This window comes from Syngnathus scovelli, chromosome 15 (assembly GCF_024217435.2).
Source record: "Syngnathus scovelli strain Florida chromosome 15, RoL_Ssco_1.2, whole genome shotgun sequence".
In the NCBI taxonomy this organism is placed as follows: Eukaryota; Metazoa; Chordata; class Actinopteri; order Syngnathiformes; family Syngnathidae; genus Syngnathus; species Syngnathus scovelli.
Genome location: NC_090861.1, coordinates 4,594,323 through 4,615,837, shown reverse-complemented (window position 1 = coordinate 4,615,837; position 21,515 = coordinate 4,594,323). Strand labels below are relative to the sequence as shown.

Sequence of the window (21,515 nt, the reverse complement as noted above, 5' to 3'; positions counted from 1 at the left end):
ACAACCTGAGACAATGAAACTGATAAGGAGACGCAAGTTTTGAGAAGCCTCGAGGCAAAATCCCCTTCTCCTGTTTTCCATGATGTTGAAATGTTACAATGGTCTGATGTTTGCAACAACAAAAAAAAAAACTAACTCTAAATATTACTTTTTATAAAATGCATGTTAATGAAATTGGCAGGAATCCTCTGATTATAATTAAGGAAATAATATTGTGATCGGTAAAAAAAATAATAATAATAATTTCGGGGGTCTTTTTGTGCTAAACAATTTCACTCATTTTCCAAGGTTGGTCCAGTATTCAAACCAAATTGGGTTGTTTTTGACCTAGCAGTTTTTAGTGTAATATCAACATTAACCACTAGATGGCAGGACTCAGTTGCACTTGCACTGGGTCTGTACAACTGTAATAATTTTTGTGGATTTAGTTTGACATGCAGCACATATCTAGATATTAAAATTTTGAGGAATAAGTTTTTGGGAGAAAAAAAAAATGCACAAAATGATTGCACAAAATCGTCCATATTTCAAATGGTATCGTTTTTTTTGTTAGAAAGATTTTCTATGAGTAGCTCCAATAGTTTGGCGCTTCCATATGAGATGTTCCACTGAACCTTTGACCCAGTGTCCAACTCATTCATTGCCAGTGATTGCTCAGCAGCAGTAATTGTGCCACGCTGTCACAAAAGCCATCAGGAAATCCCTCCGACAAAAAAAACGCCTTCCAAACTGGAATGTTGGCATTTCACCGCTCCCCTGATCGAGGTGCACGGAGGTATGCCGACACCAAATGAAGTATTCGTGGCCAGTCCCCAATGTTATGACGATGGCAACGGGCTGCCAAGGTGACTGTGGGGGTCAGCAGTCAATGTGGTAGTGCTAATCCCTAGTTGGCAGGCTGAAGAGAAGCACGAGGGCCTCCACGTTCAGGAGACCGGCCGTCCATCACTATAAAGTGCTCCGAGTCCTTGCTGTCAAATGTACTTAGGAAGTGAAGCCTGTTCTGTTTTCACTGTTATCCTTAAGTATGTGATAAGAGACTCATAATGCACCATTCACATTTCTTTCCAAGTCACTTTTTCATATGACATAATTGCTGCCATATGAAATACATAGAAGACACTTCAGATAAATTCCTCATATTGGCCTCATAAGTTCTATAAAGTGTTTATCGTGAAAAGCTGTCGACACAAATGTTTTGCCGCAAGCCAGGTATCTGCCGCCGCAATCCATGTATGTTAATGGCTGTTGACAGCTCTGAATTGCGCTGCACGCATTGCGGAACAAGAATCGGGACGCAAAATCTTGAGGGAATTCATTTTTGTTGGAATGCACAAGCATCAAACTTTGGTTTCACCACAGAGGAAAGAGGAAATGGAGAGGAAAGAGGAACTTGCGGGTCACACAACTTCATCTTCATTTACCAACGTCTGACGGGCTGATCCGAGCGAGAGCGTAACATTAAACGTCGCACGAAAAAATTCCACTACACTGGACTCATTTATCAGAGATTTGAGATTATATTCACACGTGTTGGTATTTGCCGATTTAAAAATGAGGAATTAAATGAATTATGTTTTTACAAAAGACTGACATGTGACATTTAATTCATCATTATGATTACTGATAATAAAAAAAGGGACAATTCAAAATGTTGTAAAATCATACAATTTAAAAATAAATAGATTAAAATAAATTAAATTAAAAAAAGTTTCTTTTGAGAAACAACACAAACAAAAAATAAACCACAACTGCTATAATTGCTCAATCTCATGACGGTATTGATTCACCCCAAACTATTTTACGGTCTGTAAAACTTGACAAGATCCTAACCAGCCGACGTTTCTATTGCCCCAGACAGAATTTTAAACCACATCAAAATTCTCCTTTGCTGCTTGCAGGTTTCTTTTGTGGGTTAATACTTGGCTCACTAACACGTCGTGATGAATGCAAACGCACACACGGCTTCATAATACAAAGCTGCCTAACAAGAGCGCTGCTGTCACTCAACTGGGCCCCTCCACAAAGAAAAAAAAAAATCACACAAGGCCCTGAAAGGACAAATGTTTGTTTCCCTCTGCGGAATTAATGAGGGCATCAGTTAGTTCCCGCCGCCTCCTGCCCGGGCAACAAAATGTACCGTGCTCCTTTTCTGCCCGGGCTTGAAAGTGAGGAGTAAATATTAGCAGTTGACTATTTATAAAGACGTGGAAATGTGCAAGCCACACTGGGGCAATGAAAGGAGCAGCAGGGGTAATGAGAAATGAGAAAAGGCTCCACAGGCACAACAAGTCCAATTTGTGTGCTAATTGCTTTTACGCGTCACACCTACTTGCTCCTCGTAATGGTCCTTCTGTTATACAGCCTCACGTAAACGCTTGTCGTAACATGACCGACGTCCATTACACGTGCAAATAATTAGTCCGTGGAAAAGTTTGGCAAAACCTTTATTTAGTTTCGAAAATACGACAGGGATTGGAGGAAGGGTTGGAGTTAATTGTCCGTTATATAGAAATATATTTTTTTTTTTAGCCTGGTCTAGTCTACTAAAAGAGTAATCCAGAACCATGTGACCAGACCAATAAATCCAGGTTCCGTGGTTTCTGGATCCGTTAAATCGAGGTTCCACAGTACAACTATTAAATTTTGATTGCATGTATTTTATTTATTTTTTTAAATCAGTCGCTGAGTTTTGTATTTGATCAAATCGTGATGGATAACGTCAATTACGGATCGGATATTTTGTAATTATTTCAAAGTTGGGTTTTTGGCGCCAAAGGTCAAGTACCGTTCGACTTCTACTGAAATCTGACACAATGGTTGAGACTCTGTTTCTCCATATGCGAGATCCCTTGTTGGCCGTTTGCAGTTTGGTAAATTTCCTCATTCTGTCATTTCTCCATATAAAGATGACATTTCTTTTGTGTGCTGCCAGAGAATTAAACAGTTTGACCACACTGAAACCGAGTTCCCTGAGTACATGTGGTTTGTGCGATAAATACTTCTGAATGTGGAGTTTATCGTGTTTCAACCAGCCCACGCTAGGGATCGAAAAATGTTGTTATGCGCTTATCTGTGATAGAATTGATGAGCGGGATAAAACGCAGAAGAAGAAATATTTGGAGGGTCAGGTGATGATGATATTAAGACCACACCCAAAATTAGGTATCACGAACCTTTCAAAAGTGGCCGATTTTTTCAGTAGTTAAAAAAAATTGTGTTTGTACCGCATACCATAGATTTTGTTTGGATGTTATCAAACAAAAGAAACATTTACGGTATTGGCGTTGAGCACTGCGAATATTCCCAAATCAGTTTAGCCCAGCAAACAGCGCTAATCACGCATAATGACTTTGCCATTTCGACCGCTGCCAAATAAATTGGATTACCTCACTTGGGCTGAGAAATATGGAAACCATTAAACAGGAAGGGGCGAAAGTTGGGAGGGGGGGGGGGGGGGGTGTTATCAATGACTGACTACCATTTAAAATCACTCTTATAATGTAGAGTAACTTAAAAAAATAGGAAGGAAATGACTATATGTTCACAAGCACATTTAAGTATTTGCTAGACTTTTTTTTTTTTTTTTTGAGGGAAGGGTCTACTAAACGTCATTTGGAACTTCATTTGGACAATTTGGGAGAATCTTTGATCAGATTTGCTCGGTTAAATTAAAGCCAAGCCTCTATATGTCTACAGCTGTGGCTGTGGAAGGAAGTGGAGAAACTATTTTAACACTTGAGCTGGAACCTGTCAGCATGTTCCAGTGCTCAACCTGAGTTGTCGGGGTTATCCAAATAGTGAAACAAGGCTGAATGGTGATCACATGCGCACGAAACGAAACAAGGGGAAATTAAATGAAGCTCACATTCAAACGTGTGGGCAAACTGGGAACAAATTATTTATTAGCAATAAACGAGATCCGACATCTGTTTTCAATGGATCAATGTACGTCAAGGTTATCAACGTTTGGAAATTATAATTATGGTTAGTTTTTATTTTGTTTTGAGTTTTTTCTTTATTTATTTATATATTTTTTTAAAATTATTTTTCAGGTTGGCTTTGTTAGTTGGCTTTAGTAGTTTTCCTTTTTTATTTATTATTTTTATTTTTTAAAATTAATTTTCAGGTTGGCTTTGTTAGTTGGCTTTAGTAGTTTTAGTTTTTACAAAAACACTTAGAGTTTTGTTGTTTTGGAAAGTACTGTTTAATATCAAAATAAAAACATTTAAACTCAACCGCAATGGTCTGGGTATTAAATGAATAGCCAAGGGAGAAAACAAAGGACATTCTCACTGTAATTATTATTTATTTTCCAACAATAACATATTCATCATCCAAAAATGGAATGCAAAAGGCTTGCTTGCAAAAAAAAAAAATCTAATTGAGACAGAATGGGACACCAAAGTTGATGTTTCCCAATTTTGGTCCCACACAGCTCATAAAATCCATCCATTGGTTCTCGGAGACATAAAAACTTTCAATAAATGTAATTGCAACAAACATCTGTAACTCGTAATACGATTGTAAATCTGGAAAAGACATGCAAAGATGTTATTTACTGGTCTTTAAATGGGATATGAATTGTATTAAATCTTTTGTAACATGACTTTTGTAAATTATTTTCCATTTTACAGCACTGTATTTTCTATGAGATGTTTTCAATTCATTCTTCTGAATGTGACAAAGTTGGCAGGATACATAGTTTACCGATTAACCAACCTGCAGATGTATTCGACCGATATCTGTGATAATAAAATTTTAATGATCTTTTTTTTTTTTATCCATCCATACCAGTCGGGCTATAATTTTAAAATTATTCCTTCCATAGTTTAGCTGTGATTTTTTTTTTATTTTGGCTTGAAATCAAATTTAAAAGTAACAGATTACCTATTGTACATTTTGTTTTTTAGATTACTTTTGAAAAACTAAATAACATCTATTTAAAGTCCAGAAGCCTTTTTCCGTGTTATTGTGTCACAATAACCATTTGCTTGACATCAAAATGTGGCCAGGTTATGAATGATTTTTGGGATTACACACTTGGGACAGTTACATTAAAGGAGAACACTCCATTTATCAAATCATCATGCTCCATTGCAATACAGCTCAGAGCATTTTTCATCATTTGGCCCATGAGTGTGGTGAAAATCCTCTGTGTTATATTACATATTATCTCCAGATATGGAGAGCTTTAGCAGCATCCAAATCCACATACTGTACTGCTAGTCCAGCTCCCCTCCAAATATGTTCCTTAAGTACTTTGGTTGCTTTCTTCTCTCTTTGAATTACACGCTGATGTTGACATAGTTGAACTCAGCCAGACATGGCTTTTGCCGTTACTCTCGGACTTGATCCTCTCTCACTATGTTAGCTGTTCTTCTTGCTGGCTTTGTTAGCTCCTCCACTAAGGGAGCAGACTGTTGGTTCCCCTCCCCAAGCATTCCCTACTCCAGAACAGATTTACTGTGATTACCCAGACCACTGTTTACTTTTCCCAGCGTACTTAACTCTCTGTTTCTTTTATTCAAATTAATTCAACTCCACTCATTCGGTCATTTTCATCCATCTTGATGATCCCTCATTCCAACTGAATCTGGGAAAAAGTCAAGCAAATGTTTTGTCTGAAAATGACTTCTTTTAATCCAAAACATGTCATGCGATGTTTGGTCTCTTTAAGATGAAGTGTTTCTTCTTCAGTAGATCGTAAGCATCAAAAAGCAAATATGTTTCTCGTAACGGGGTAATGATACAACTTGGAAACTTGGATTGGATGAATTGGCTCATATGTCTTTTTAATGGACGACGTTTTAAGCTGTACATTATACTCACATCCGACTACAAATATTTAAAAAAAAAATACCAAATAACATAATATATATATATATATTTTTTTTTAATATATATACGTATATATTATTTTTTATATTTTTCATCATATTATTTTTTTAAATATATATATATATATATATATATATATATATATATATATATATATATATATATATATATATATATATATATATCCATCCATCCATCCATTTTCTGAACCGCTTAGTCCCCACGGGGGTCGCGGGCGTGCTGGAGCCTATCCCAGCCGTCATCGGGCAGTAGGCGGGGGACACCCTGAACTGGTTGCCAGCCAATCGCAGGGCACACAGAGACAGACAACCAATCGCACTCACACTCACACCTAGGGACAATTTGGAGTCTTCAATCGGCCTACCAAGCATGTTTTTGGAATGTGGGAGGAAACCGGAGTGCCCGGAGAAAACCCACGCGGGCCCGGGGAGAACATGCAAACTCCGCACAGGGAGGGCCGGAGGTGGAATCGAACCCGCACCCTCCTAACTGTGAGGCGGACGTGCTACCCAGTGCGCCACCGAGCCGCCCTATATATATATATATATATATATATATATATACAGACAATAACAAAAACAAAAATATATAAAAAATAGTTTTAATACCTTACATTCTCTTAGCATTAAGTGGCCCAATTAGTTTCCGCGTACACTGTAAACTCCTGGTAGTGTCACATTCTGTTCCTCGGTCAACCGGCCAACCGTTGGTTTGTTCGTTTTTTTAGAAACACGCATGCTTTTCATCATTTACTATCTCCCAGCAACGCTCTTAAGAACACACACACACACTCAACTAAAACAAAAACAAAAAAAGGCCTTCAGCAGCACATACTGCCGGGGTCCTATTTAAAGGCTTGAGGGTGAGAGTGGGGGCGGTGGGGGTCTACAAAAGTCCATTTACAGTACGGGTCAGTACATCTGAATGCCTTTACTACTCCAGCCAAATTCTTTGTCTCCCCTCATTCACAGCAAGTTATCTCGAGCGCTCTCGGCACAAAGCCAATTGGTATTATATTGTCCCGGGCTGACATTAACCCCTGATATTTTCACTGTTGTCCATTAACAACCTTTTTGGTCACCTCCAATTCCCACAGAACAAGAGGTCACGTCGAGCATGAAGAGATACTTTGGGATCGTCTAACAAAGACATGCCAAAAGTGTGATTAATTCTATTCTTTCGACATTTTTTTTTTAACTTTGTTTTGTCTTGGGCAAAACAGATGAGGGTTGGTCTATCCAGCTGTATTTTACCTGACGGCAGCCCATTCATGTCTCGGTGACTCAAGACAGCTGCTCTTCCGCTTAGCTCCAGCTTTGTGTTGATAGACACAAAAATGAAGGAATGTGCACCAAATTAATGTTAAGGATTGTTATGTTTGCTCAAGCAGTTGAAATATTATGTGGAGTGAACTCGGGTTAGTTTGAGGTGAAATGAATAGTTGCACGGCTTAATGATAACAATAGTTGCTCAAAAGGGTCACCTGACCGGGTTCACTATAAAAACAGGTCCGACTTAATCTTGGGTGGGGTGATGAAATACACTCGGGGTCGTACTTACCTTTTGGACCTGCTAGGGATAAATTGCGTGAGAATTTATTTGAACACTGAGACACAAAGCAGAGATTTGGTCATCATCAAAAAAAATTTCTATTTGCCATCAATTGCAAAATAAAGTTCATTTTCTCACCATGTTCCACACAGAAGAATGCTGAAGAGACCTCAATGCCGTTGACAGACAAGCCCTCGCTCACCTGCACACAATCAGATCCATCCCTCCCCCCCAAACCGGAATACCACAATTGACCCCCACTGCCTGTGTCTGCTTTTGGAACACTGGTATCTATCCATCCATCCGTTTTCCGAAGCACTTGTCTTCATTAGGGGTCTCGGGTGAACTGGAGAGCTCTCCCAGAACTGAGCTCTCCCAGAACTCAAGGCCCGGGGGCCAGATACGGCCCGCCACATCATTTTATGTGGCCCACGAAGACAAATTGTGCATCAAATTCGTGTGTCATTACTAGAATTCCAAATTGTCTTCACTTTTAATATCTTTTTTTTTATCAGTTTTTACTCGTCTGATTTGAAAACGAGTTATTTGTCAGTTTGTTTTGCAGCTTTTACTGTATATAATATGAAATGCTCATACATTTATTTATCATAATAGCCCTCCGAAAGAAGCTATGACTACAATGCGGCCTGCGAAAAAAAATTTTTGACACCCCTGCTATAGAAAATTCAACAGCAAAAATTACCATCACCCAATTGTAGTCATTGAGTTACATATGCTGGTAAGAAAGAAAGAAAACAAAATGTCTGTACTCGTTGAAGGATGTCTTAGTATTTGAAGTTGTTTTTGAGGTTTTGTGTGTTGGACACGCTGCGGTCAAGAAGTGTTAAACTCTATGGGTGTATGCCGTGCACTGTTGAATACGCATCATGTGGCCTCACAGCATGGCGCGCCATCTTTCACAGCTATTTCTGTCAGTGTAAAATCATGAGAACCACTTCAAGTAACACAAAGCTGGTCAGAGGGTAACATGTGCGGCGCACAAAAACCGCACTATCTTCTCTCTGACAAGCCTTTGTTTTTCAGATTAATCTGATTTCTTTCGGATTTGACATTTGGACAGTCGAGGTCTGCTTCTCGAAACGATACGGTATGTTTGCGATGAAAATCATTGTGTGTCCCCTGCAGAGGGTTTTTTTTTTTTTTTTCGCTGTGGAATTTTCAAGTAAAGTTTTCCATTGTGGCTGGAACCGCCCAAAAGTTTTGAAACGCCTTATTATACAGCATTTTTTGATTTGGAGGGATTCATCATAATAATATTAAACACATTTATACCTCTCGTGCTGTAGTTTAAATCTAAATTACTTAAAAAAACTAATTTTTAAAAAAATAACTTATTAATAATGAAAGTGGGAAAAATCATAATTTTATAAATACTTATCTTTATTTCAGTATACAAAATAAGAGTATGTACATCCACACAAAAGTGGTTTACAATATCCATGAGTTCATAATGCTCTTAAAAATAGAATATATCTTAAACTGACTGCATGTCGAGATGTAAAGGATGATTAATCAGCAAGTCCTTTATCCATTTTCTTTCCAGTCCTTTAGGATAAAGTCATGCTGAAGATACACACAGGAAAACGTGCGGGTCCAAAAGTCCAAAACGTCCCGTGTTTGAAAAAGTACTTTATGTTCCCTTTGTTTGCTTTTCCTCTCGTGTCCATTGATGGAAAATGTATCAACTGTACCATTAAAAAAAAAAAAAAAAATCCTCAGATCTCCATCTCGAGGGAGAAACAACATAATTCGTCTCCTCCGGTTTTAAAATCCAATGTTATTACTTTTTATTAGAGCTATAATAAAATAGACTTTCCTCATCCACATTGAGGGAATTCATGGTCATTAACAGTAAAAAAAAAAAAGAACTACCCAGGAGGACGGCGGTTTTCACATAAACTGTCGTCACTTTCCGTGTCCGGTAGCGGCAGTTTGGAAAATCGATACTAACGTGATAATGACACTTTATGGTGAAATACGTTCAAGACAAAAAGTTTGTCTTGTAGCTATCGTAGTGCTTTGGTTCACCTGTAGCTCGGTGCGGCTTTGGGGATTCATTTGCAGACGTATCTCTCCACGATCCGCTCGCACTTCTTGCAGGTTACGTAGCAGCACCAGTGATACTTGCAATGGCAACGTTCCACCAACTTCTCCGTGTACGGGTTGTAGCCACGGCCGCAGCACATCAAATCACAGCTGTCGCTCCCAGCTGAGGTTTTGTTGCACTGCCTGCAATTAACGTAAATAAAGTTGTAAGATTGAGTGAGACACCCTTGTTTGAAAGACAACCTGTTTCCAGTAAGAGACAATTAGGCTTCATTCTAAACATTTCATCCAGCGGCCTGCCTGTGCAAACTCCGAGCCTGCGAAGAACCCACAATGGCCCTTTGAATATTCTTGACCGAGCGACGCGCCCTCATTTTTCTCTCATTTTCCTTTGTCGTATCTTCTCGACCGCCGGATGCCTCGGATGCTTTCGGGCGCCAATGGACTCTTGAATAGGCGCTGAACAGCCCCCGCCATAAATCACACTGAATACACAGGACTGCCCCTTCTCTTAAGTTTGCCCTTTCCACATTATGGCTCCATTTTTATGACGGCAGAGTGTTAATGACCGGCGTGATGAGAGGGGGCGCTTAAGTAAATGGTGGCAGCAGGAGTGGTGGAGAGTGAAAGGCAGCTTAAACACATTGTTGAAATAGGAACACCCACACATTCTTTGTCTTATCTATCTATCTATCTATCTATCTATCTATCTATCTATCTATCTATCTATCTATCTATCTATCTATCTATCTATCTATCTATCTATCTATCTATCTATCTATCTATCTATCTATCTATCTATCTATCGTACCCATATTTGATTTGTGGATGTTTTTTTTAGATATTTTTTTATATCTATAATTTCTATGTACTTATTTAGATATTTTTATATATATTATATTTGATTTGTGGATTTTTTGGGATATTTATACAGCTATTTAGATTTTTTTATATCTATATATTCCTATATATTTATTTATGTATATTTTCATTGAGTTTTTACTACTCAGTACCCATATTAGATTTTTGGACCTTTTTCTTTAGATATTTTTTTTTATATCTATGTATATATTGCTATATATTTATTTTGATATTTTTATATATATTATAATTGATTTGTGGATTTTTTTAGATATTTATATATAGATATTTTTTTATATCTATATATTTCTATATATTTATTTATATATTTTTTCATTGCGTTTTTACTACTCAGCGCTTAGCGTGTTTTTTTTCAATCTTACACATGAGACATGCAAATCAAAAACTAATACTAAAACTAATAATATATTTCAACTAAATGCAATTTTGAAAAAACAAAATCTAAAGAAAATAAACAACCCCACGATGAAAAATTTGTAAAATTTCCCAAACTATTACCCTGTGACTGGTGTACTAAATTTACCCCCCTCCAATTTCAACGCCGTCAAAACAGCAACTATATAAAGACTTTGTATTGCTTCCCGGGTCTCGCCAACGTCAGGGCTAACAATGTAGACGGGAGGTCAATTCAAGTGTCAAGACTGATAAAGCCTCTGCGTCAAGTGGCCACCAGTGAGTGACAAATCAGCGGCGATATAAAGCAAAGTATTCAAAGTTTCCAATGTCCACAGCGTTTGGTCTCACGACCCACAAAGCCGACCCGCCTCGTGATTTGACAAATCCATTAATGTTTCATACTCATGTGGCTGCTAAGTTATCAGGCAGTAGAAATTGCATCCAGTGAGTGTCCTTGACATGAAACATGGCTGCTCTTTATCTTTAAAGTGGCTGAAAGATGACGTTCATATGACCATTTATTCAAAAAGAAAACAAACATTATTTACTGCGCTGTGATTGGCTGGCGAGCAGTCGTGAATGTATCGTACCTCTTATTCTCCAACGTGACCCTATTTTGGCTACCGGACAACGTTTCTCAGTATTTACATGCAATTTGAATAAAATGAAATTTAATCTGTGGAAACAACTTTTGCAATTGCACTTCTCAAAATGTGCCTCTGGTGACATACAAATCAAAACAGAGAAATAGAGCCTGTGATAAGGGCATGAAGTTCTCCAAAATTCAATAAGTTTAAAAGATAATGTTACATATTTTCCTTATGATACTGCTTAGCCAAATCTCAGCATGAGTAAGACCTTCAGACAAAATGACTCCTCGCTTCCCGCTCAATTCTCACACACCACAAAGTCCTGAGTTGGAGTGAGCAAAATGGTGTCGGCCAACCTTTATCTCAGGGAACCCTTTAAATGCTTCCAAATCTGCACGCGCCTCTCCAATTGATAACCGAGTTCTCCCGGCCCCAAGAATAAGAGCTTTAGTCAGCGTTTGAGATAAAAGCACAAGAATCCTAGTCACAGTGACACATGCTCAGACAAGCCACAGACAGAGTACTCAGGTTGTTATCACCCAGGCCGCTAACTAAACTGGACATCACTTTCCTAAAGTCAACATCCTGGATGAGCTGACAGTCACGATTGGTGATTTCCTATTTGCTGCTGTGCGGGTTTGCCATTGTTCTTTTCTACTGTATTAAAAAGCCACGTTAAGCCATGTTTTCACACGGCACCACAGTTCAGTTCACAAATGCTATTTTAGATACTTTTTGACCACCATTGCAGTTCATTTTTGCCGCGGTGCAAAAGTTAACCCTGATTGTGCAACTTTGTGTTGGCAAGATAATAATTTGGTATGCTAGAACAAACATGTCTTTTTTTTTTTTTTGAATCTGAAATTTTTAGCCTGACACCAGAGATACCGTATTTTCCGGACTATAAGGCGCACCGGACTATAAGGCGCACCTTCAATGAATGGCCCATTTTAAAACTTTGTCCTTATATAAGGTGCACCGGACTATAAGGCGCACCATTAATGCATCATGTCAGATTTTTAATCCAAATCAAATCATTCTCCATTTGATCTTTTATTATTTCAACTTCAGACGCAACAAATGACTTTATAATCACAAAATAATGATCCATAGTCTTTTTGATTCATGATTCATAGTCTTCGGCGGGCCACTTATGATTAATTTCATGACACAATGCTTCGGGCCAGTTTAAATTTAGGAATTTGGTCCATATATAAGGAGCACTGTTGGCTTTTGAGAAAATCTTAGGTTTTTAGGTGCGCCTTATAGTCCGGAAAATACGGTACATAAATGCATATATAAACACACATACATATTTGGTGGATTTGGTTTCAAAATCAAACTTTCCTTTTCTATTGCACCAATCAAAGTATTGTGAAAAACTGTCTCACCTGTCCTGCGTGCCAACTGAACCCTGTTTTTCATTCTTGGCACAGAAATCCGGTGAACTCTGCAGGTAGACCAGCTCGTTCTCCCTCACGGGCCTGATGTCAATATCTTTGGGTACCAGTTGCTTGCGTGTCCCCATGGGTCTGTGAACCACCTTGGTAGCCGACAAGTACTTAGTCTTCAGGTCCATGGCGATATCTCTCAGATCCTGAAGACCTCTCCAGCAGGTCCTGATGGAGCAGGAGCCGGAGACGCCGTGACATTTACACTTCATCACCACCGCCTCTCTTAAGACCTGTTAATAGACAAATAAAAATAATTTTATGCTTTTTATTGTGTTTGCCGACATGCATTTTCTCGCTTACCTGTCTCCCGACTTCGCTGTTATGTAGGTGCATAAGTTTATTAGCATGGGATCCTGCACGTTTCATCTTCATGGGGGCGTCTGCAAACTTGGAGCCCATGATCAAACCAAAGTGCAGGTTATCAGCGCAGCCCCCCCAGCGATAACCAGGCTCTGGGATCTCAGCCGGGATTGGACCGCACGAGCACAGACGTAAATCTCCAGAGGTGCACGCCCTTGCGATGGTATGGCTAATGGTGGCCGCGGAAAGGGCATAGACAAACGCAGACTCCCTGGTTCCTGGAGAATGAGACCACAAGGAGCATTGGAGACCTTCATTGTGCCATGTAAAAAATGTCATTCATTTCGGTTGTACTGATGATACAGACTCCCAAAAAAAAATCAGTACAGTATATTAGCGAAGTGCTTAAAGACTTCCATGACAGTGGTTCGTTCCTCACTTATAGCTAGCCTCGATGCTGGATGCTGGCGCCTCAATGCACATTTAAGTTGTTAAGATGTTTGCGGTTGGAGCATCAAGAGCTTGGAAAGTTACAATTAAGCGAAATTAGATCCGCTCTATACTGTCTGTGTTCTGCCTTTGATTGGCGACCAATCGCTCATTTGGCTGGGATACGTTGTATGGATAATATACATTCATGGATATAATAATTTTTGTTGTTGTGACTTTATGCTCGTACCGTCACTGAGTCACATGATTTATTTGGCACAATTTTTATGCTGGACACAGCATTTTTTATTTTTTTTATTTTATTTAAATCAAGGACCAGGAGTGGTTTCATTGGGCCATTGGCTGGGATCGAACTAATGCTGTCAGCAATTACCACTACAAAATAGAAGTAAAATGTAAAATAATACGTATATAATATATATAAATAATATAAATAATCTTAATATACATTTCATATTGTACATAAATGTATGAAGTCCGTACCTCGATCAAGGTCCGGTCGATACTTGGAGGAGTCGGTTTGAGTCTCTATGGAGGAGCAGTTCCAGCGCATGTCGGCAAAGGTCTTTTGACACGTTTTCTTGACTTCACGGGCTGCTTGGATGATGGTTTCCATGAGTTCCATATTGCTGCGGCACAGTTGAGCTTGGGAGGACACCAGACCTGGCAACAGCTTACAGTGTTGGGTCTGGTTGATGTGGAAGCTCTTAGGGGTGTGTGATATTGCTCTGTGGAATCAAAATGAAAAACATTTTAAAAGGTGACATCCATCACGACAATGAGTTTAGCCTTCTCAGAAAGTTAGTAGCAGATCCATAAAACAGCTTTGACACATTCTTGGCTCTGATGTTTTTGTTAGTGCAGAACTAGCTATGAGATATTCCTCAAAATATTTTTGCATTTCATCTCAACCCCAGATAGATCATATCTAGCATTTCCATTTAGCACCATGGGAGGTTTTGTCTTCTTTGGCTTCAGTTCAGTCTATTTCAATACTATTAGAGGAACATATTGGAGTCGATTAGATCATATTTAGGTTTTATAGAGAAACCTCAGGCAGGGGAGGCTACCTCTGATGTCTGCTTGTAAGAAACGTGTCCTGTTTCACATTACAATGTCCAAGGGGGGGCGCCGTGTTGTACCGAATGATAAGCACAGCGATCGTGGTCACTCGCAGGTGTTTATTATTACATCTGCTTTGGCATTGTGTCATCGAAACTAAACGACTTGGCGCTTGGATTTAGCATGGCGCACGTGCCTGAATATCATTTCGATGTGTCGTGATGGCTATTTTTGTCTCTCGTGTGACCTCAACTACAAAATGAATTAAAAGTATACCTGAAGACTCAGGTTACATAATCGATTGATAATTTTTAATGCCGTCAAGATACATTTTGATAGCTTAGCACACAGGTGTCAAACTCAAGGCCCGGGGGCCAGATACGGCCCGCCACATCATTTTATGTGGCCCGCAAAGACAAATTGTGCATCAAATTCATGTCAATATTAAAATTACTAATTGTTTTCACTTTTAAAAACTACCTCTATTGCTAGCAATTTTTATTACCATTCATATTTTTTTAAATATAACAGTTTCTTAGTCTCTATTTTGAAAACTAGTTATTCATCTAGTCATTCACTAGTTTGTTGAGTACCGTACGCTATATATAATTTGAGACATTCATATTTGGGTTGGCAATTTCAATGGCCCTTCGAAGGAAACCATGACGATGATGCGGCCCGCGACAAAAATAAGTTTGACACCCCTGGCTTAGCTTATTATTCTATACTCAAAGCACTCACAGTAGCTGCATTATTCATACGTTCAGCCATTCACACTCTGGTGGTGGTGAAGTGGGTAAGTAGCCACAGCTGCCCTGGAGCGGGCTGACAGAAGCGTGGCTGCCAGTGCGTATCTACGGCCAATTCGACCACCGCCAAACATTCACCCCCAGTCATACACCAGTGTGAGCTGCACCGGAGGCAAAGTGGGTTTTGCCCGAGGACATGACCCATGAGACTCAGGCAGAGCGGGAATCAAACATTACTGCTTTACCTCTGATGATAATAACAAAAAAATGTTCAATACATTCGATTATTATTCAGAGGGTTTGATGCCCACCAGCAATCTACCTTGCGCCAAAAGTTAGACATGGTCTCAGCAGGTCTAAATTTAGACCAACGTTTAACTACTGATTTGAAAACACAGAGCAGTCCGCCAGATTACATGAAAATCAGAATGCACCAACATTTCCGTCGATGAAAAGAACATCCATCGTGTAAATGACAAGAACAAATCTGAAGCTTGTTCCTGTTCCTTTAATTCTCGTTTTTTGACTTTTACTGCACTATAAAAGAGATTTGCATTCATTGCTCTGTTCTGATCTCACACACGTAGCTTCACAAGAATATGCAAAACAAGACCACAAAGCTTCAGACTTCTCTCCCTCCCCATCTCCACCTTTGCTTTTCTAAAGTTATGACTGTTATTATTATACACCGTGGTGAATTTTACCGGATAGCTTAGAAGTCAACCTCGCTGTCTCTGTTTACCGAAGCCGCATCAAAGTTATTAAAGAGGTTTTCGTTCATAGCCAGAGGAAATGCCCCGTTAATCTACCATCCCCTTTCATGACATACACGCCGACTGAACACACAAGCTTTCTTCTCATCAAGAATGTCAGGGGGCCCACTTCAAAGTTGCCACAGCGGCTTCACTCCATCACCACAACATGCCACACAATGTATCGTTTCATGACGTCACGAGAAGTGAAAGATGGATACTTACAGCCATTTGATGCCAGAGCAGACCTGAGACAGCAACAGAGCAGCGAGCACAACGAGAGGCAGGACGTGCGAGCACCTCCTCATGGTTGGACAGTGAATGTGGTTCACCGAGCGTAAAAATATAAATACTTGTTTGGAGCTTCTTCACCTCACAAGTCCACCGTCATGGCAAGGACTTGTCTGGTAAAACCTGTTGGAAGAAGAACAGAACTCATTAGGAGGTGTTGCCGTCTGCTGATTGGTTGGTCGGCAAGTCTTTGACCGACCAACTTTCTCAAAACTTTTGACGCAAAGAAAGCATAAAGTATAATGTAAAGAAATACAGTCATTGTTCATGTTATGAAATTCATTGCAAGAGAATTTATTAAAAGATCATTATTTTTTTTAACTTGAGACTGCATATGAGATCAAATTAATATTGCTCGCGATGAATAAAAATAAATTTTATTTTAATATCATTTAATATCCAGTGTGTTTAGTGTGTCTGGATATATAGCGTGCATATCGTCTGCCACATAGCAGAATTGTAATTTTGCAATATTTTGGGAAAACAAGAAAAATCAAATTTAGCACGCACGATTATTTTTTATCGGATCTGTTGTCTTTTGCTTTCTCGTCGTTCACAGTAAGTTTTATGCTACAAATTACAAAATGAATCAAAGAAATAGTTGATTAAGTTTTAACCTCAACAACAAATATAAAATATATGCCAAAAAAAAGATTACATTTCAGGTGCATGACTATTCAGATGTTAATTTTTGGTATATCTGGAACTAAGCATGTTTGTTTCATGCTTCTTGTAATCCCTGAAGGCAATACTCAACTTTGCATTGTTTAACTGAATACAACAGGAACAAATGTTTGGGTGAGGTCGTGAAGTGACTGTCTCAAGGGCGACTCCACAGTGCTCTGAAGCTGACACCTCCCCAGCAACCAGTCCCAATTTTATACTTGGTTAAGTGGATATTCTGCTCCTGAACTTTAGGAGCTGGGTGTTTATCCATCGTGTTTGTCAAACTATCACTTTACAGTCATTGAACCGGGTTCATACAAATACTGAATCACTGCTGCACAATTGCACAATAAAGAAGCCTAGTTGTATCATAAATTTTTTGTAAAGTAATTCTTGAATGTTTTTCTTGGTTAATATCTCATGAATGGATAAATTTAGAACATCCAAAAGGGAGTAAAGTGTGCCAGTCTCCTCCTTTATTTGCACACACATCTCGGTCTGCATTTCATCTTGGTGTTACTGCCACTTCACTAAACAGGTAAAAACATTTCAACCGTAGTGGCAACAGCCCACGTGAGTTGAGGAATCTGCAGCCCGTGGACAGCAACTGCAGCTGCTGCTGAATCTGATAGCAACAGCAAACTGTCGATAAATGATCTTTTTGAAGTGTGGCTAAGTGAGCGCATTAAGACGCACAGGTAGAGGAGATAATGAGACTTTAATGTTGATTGGCACAAACCCAAACTGATTTGAAAACCATGATACGATTATTTAGACAAATCAACACCTTGCACGTCTATTAAGTGTTAATCTATAACCACAAAATGGATAAATACATAAAATGAGTATAAACTATATAATTAAAGCTACACCAAGTTAGAAATGCTGGGGAGTGGGATTGTAGCTGTAAAGCGGATTAACAGCATTCATTCAAATTAATTCGGATTCCTTCTCTAGTTTCGCTTAAAGGTTCTTCTCAATCACTGCAATCAACACCTCGAAGCGATCAATTGCAAAAGTATTTCAATTACAATGTTCTTATGAATTCCTTATTTTTAAGTATTTCCTTTAGCAAAAACGTTGATAACGACACTCATTAATATTTCAATCAATTTACGCTGTTTTTTTCCCTAAATTAAATATTTGATTGACGTCATATAATTGCTTATTGTGGTAAATGTGTGTATTTAAAAGTAATGCCATACAAATAAGGTTACAGTGAAGTTTGTTACGCACATTGGACTTTAACATCAAGTCACACAAAAAATATCCACAATATTCTCAAAACTTTGCAACTCACCTTTTTTTTCCGGCGGAACTCCGCTTTCCAAGTTAACCCAAATAATATTGTAAGGAAACCACAAGCCAGCAGGTCCAAATATCCTAGGAGAGTAAGGAAAAGCGTCTCTCTCTTTTTTTTTTTCTTGTTTTAATTAGTCAGATGCGTCCAAAAAATCCAACATGGGAAATAAAAATAACTCCGGATAGGTCAGCATTGTGTGTTTTCCAGGTTTTTGAGCGCGTGTCTGAGAGACACAAACAGAGAGCGGAACTAAACTTGGGCTGGATCAGTGTGAGTGAGTCTGAGAAGGCAGACTCGACTCTAAAGTACCCCCAGCCCACTTTTGATGTGGCTGCTGATGTCACACCTGAATTAGCATAAGAAAGCGCGCCTCCGCGACCTGACAGGGGCGCGCCCATGTGCTCGCCCCAGTAAACAATTTATTCACTATTTGAGTTATATAAATAAAGATTCTGGTGAAAGTAGAACTATTATGTCTTAAGTGAAACTGATTCTGATTTTATAAATCATATATATATAAATGTATAAACAAATATATAATATATTAAATATAATATATATAAAATATATAATAAATTGTAAAAAAAAAGTGATTAAAATGTAGCCTACTAAACTAAAAAGTAAATACTACATTTTTCTTTTTAACTGTATACACAATCTTCTCGTCCACCTGCTTCATTAACTAACAAAAAATCCATTATGGAAAAATATCAACAGATTTAGCCTCAGTTGAATTTGTGAGTGATGTCAGATTCGAATTCTAGAAGGTCATTCATCATTGGTTTGGTCAATTTCCCTAAAATATTTGTCTTAAAATTCTAATAATATTTCAAATTTCTCATATGCATCAACAAAGTAGTATTTGCATGGATGCATTTTACTGATAGCAGCATAACTTCCAATAAAATATGTCGTTTTCCCTTCATCCTTCAATGTGAACCACACTCGAGTTAGGTTTATGTTGCAGAGAAAGCTATGGGAAAGCAATGTTCGCCTTTGCTGAGAATATCCTGAACCTCAATTGCTTCGGCAGAGGGAGAAGTGAGCTATTTGTCCAGACCTTGACCTTCCAGCTGCTAGAGCTAACATGCTTGGCCTCAGGTTGCGTTGCATATCAGGTGTTCCTGGGTTTTTCTTTTGGAGCCGACATCTCAAGACTCCATCAAAAACACCACATCGTTAGGTGTTTTCAAACTCTTTTTCTAATATTCATCCCTGGATCATAAAAAGTAATAGGATACAACGCAAAACTCTGCAGAGTATTTTTTGGGGTGAAGATATTGTGTACCTAATATTGTGGCCAGTATGTTTCAGATTGTGGTTGCACTCAGATGTGTTTTACATTGCAGTCAACTGTGAATGGGCACAGATTGTTACATGTGTGGGTGTTGCAGAGCTTCCAGCGGGACCGGGCCCGCTTTCAGAAAGTCTTTTTACACTCAGTCTCTTCATTCCTGAACTGAGGTCAACACCCAAAGCCTTTGATTTTTTTTTTCTCACACCTCTCACCTTTTGAATAACACAGGGGATGACACCTTTGAGGGGAGTTGGGGTTTATGATTGTGAAACCACACGTGATTTTCGAGATTAATCGGAGCAGAGGTAGTCAAGTGTCTGTCAGAGATAAGAAGAAATGGTTTGCATAGATGGTTGTCAAGTAAATGTGTTATATTTAAATAGATTGTTGATTTTTTTTTTTTAATCTGGTAGTGTCGTATTTCCCAACTAAAATGTAATATTTCTGCCACGTTTCTGTATCAGCATATTTGTGTACAATTTTTATTTGCAGAAAAAAATCTGTGGTTTGGATTCAAAACAACATTTTTGTTTATCACACAAACTGCAGCACAAAGAAAGGAAATATGCTGAATATCCAGTTTGAGCACTATGAATTATTCATTTTTTTCAAAATTCCCTGCTCATTACAAGGTAAAACATTTTTTTACAGATGACTTGAGGCCAATCCTCGATTAACCTAACATGCATGTTTTTGGAATGTGCACGGGTGAAATATAAATTCAAGAGGTGGAATAGTAGTCATAATGAATAAGCAACATCTGAGCCTCCATTTTCTAAACACCAATCATCACAAGGCCCTCCTGATTATTGTCATTAAGCAGTAGAGGTCTCTCTCCATGTCTGTGCCCTTGTAGGACAAGTCTAGTCCCAGATCTTTTGCACACCATTTGGTTATCAGCCCTTGTCTTTATTGTGCTTTGAGGACAAAGCCTTTTCAAGTGACAGATGGGTGCCACTTTGGAACAAGTCACGTGGTCGCTCCTTCAGTAGTGCCATGAGCCGACAGAACAGGCAAGACCAGGGCAGACTCTGAGGGTCATTTGGAAAATCTTCTCTAAAAATAGAAACAAATGATAAGCATTGTGACATTTGAATTAATTTAATCAACTTTTTTGACCCAGGTCCTACTTGAAGGAAAGAAGTTACTTCGTAACCAATGGAAGTTTCCAATCTGCCAGAACATGTGGGGTCACTCAAGGGTCAGTCCTTGAACCCCTTATGTTCGGATTCTTGTGGAATAATTGAAATAATTTGGTTGAATTACAAAATAAAAACATCCTGTTTCTCATAAGTTGAATACAATGCCACTGAATAATTCAAGGCAAAACTTTGGCTAGTGATACTGAGAATATTGCCCTGCAGGTTTTCTTTCATTTTCCTTCTGTAAGGAGATCTTGAAATAAAATCCACTTAAGCCATCTATGTCCTTACTCACCCCACTCCCAAGAGTACAGTTAAAACCTGAATGTACATGGACATGATTACAGAGTAGTACAGGTTTTGCATCAGTGCAGAATCTTGACTTTGAACGGAAACCCGGTGCATGGGTCAATCAATATTGTACAAGGTACATCCTCCATTTCAAATCTTTATAAAATACTCTGAATAAAATTGTAATTTTAGGAGGGCAGAGAAAAAGTGAAGCATATTTGGGTGTTTGTGAATAAATAAATCTAGGGCATGAGTATCTTTTCAACCTGGGAAGGTAACTCAAGTATTTTCTAAAACTTGCTCTGACCTTCCATGAAGAAAGAGAAATAATGCAACTACAGTCTCACAGCGCCACCTTGTGTCTTAAGCACTGTATAGTCCACAAGACAAAAAAAAAAAAAAAACCCAAA

The 21,515-nt window shown here is 38.6% G+C and overlaps 1 protein-coding gene across 2 annotated transcripts; it reads right to left on the bottom strand.

Annotated features, from left to right (window-relative positions):
* Positions 1-8,793: 8,793 nt before the first annotated feature.
* Positions 8,794-18,678, bottom strand: wnt11 (wingless-type MMTV integration site family, member 11). Of its 2 annotated transcripts, XM_049743678.2 has the most exons (7): positions 18,373-18,678; positions 16,341-16,529; positions 14,036-14,280; positions 13,103-13,380; positions 12,740-13,032; positions 9,463-9,663; positions 8,794-9,119 (listed from the first exon to the last, which is right to left on the bottom strand). In XM_049743678.2, exons 2-6 carry the CDS (start codon positions 16,421-16,423, stop codon positions 9,489-9,491), a joined length of 1,074 nt encoding a protein of 357 aa, XP_049599635.1. In that variant the 5' UTR covers positions 16,424-16,529; positions 18,373-18,678; the 3' UTR covers positions 8,794-9,119; positions 9,463-9,488. The 2 variants fall into 2 exon arrangements, with proteins under 2 accessions (XP_049599635.1, XP_049599634.1); XM_049743677.2 differs by having other exon boundaries at positions 8,794-9,663.
* Between the last annotated feature and the right edge of the window lie 2,837 nt (positions 18,679-21,515).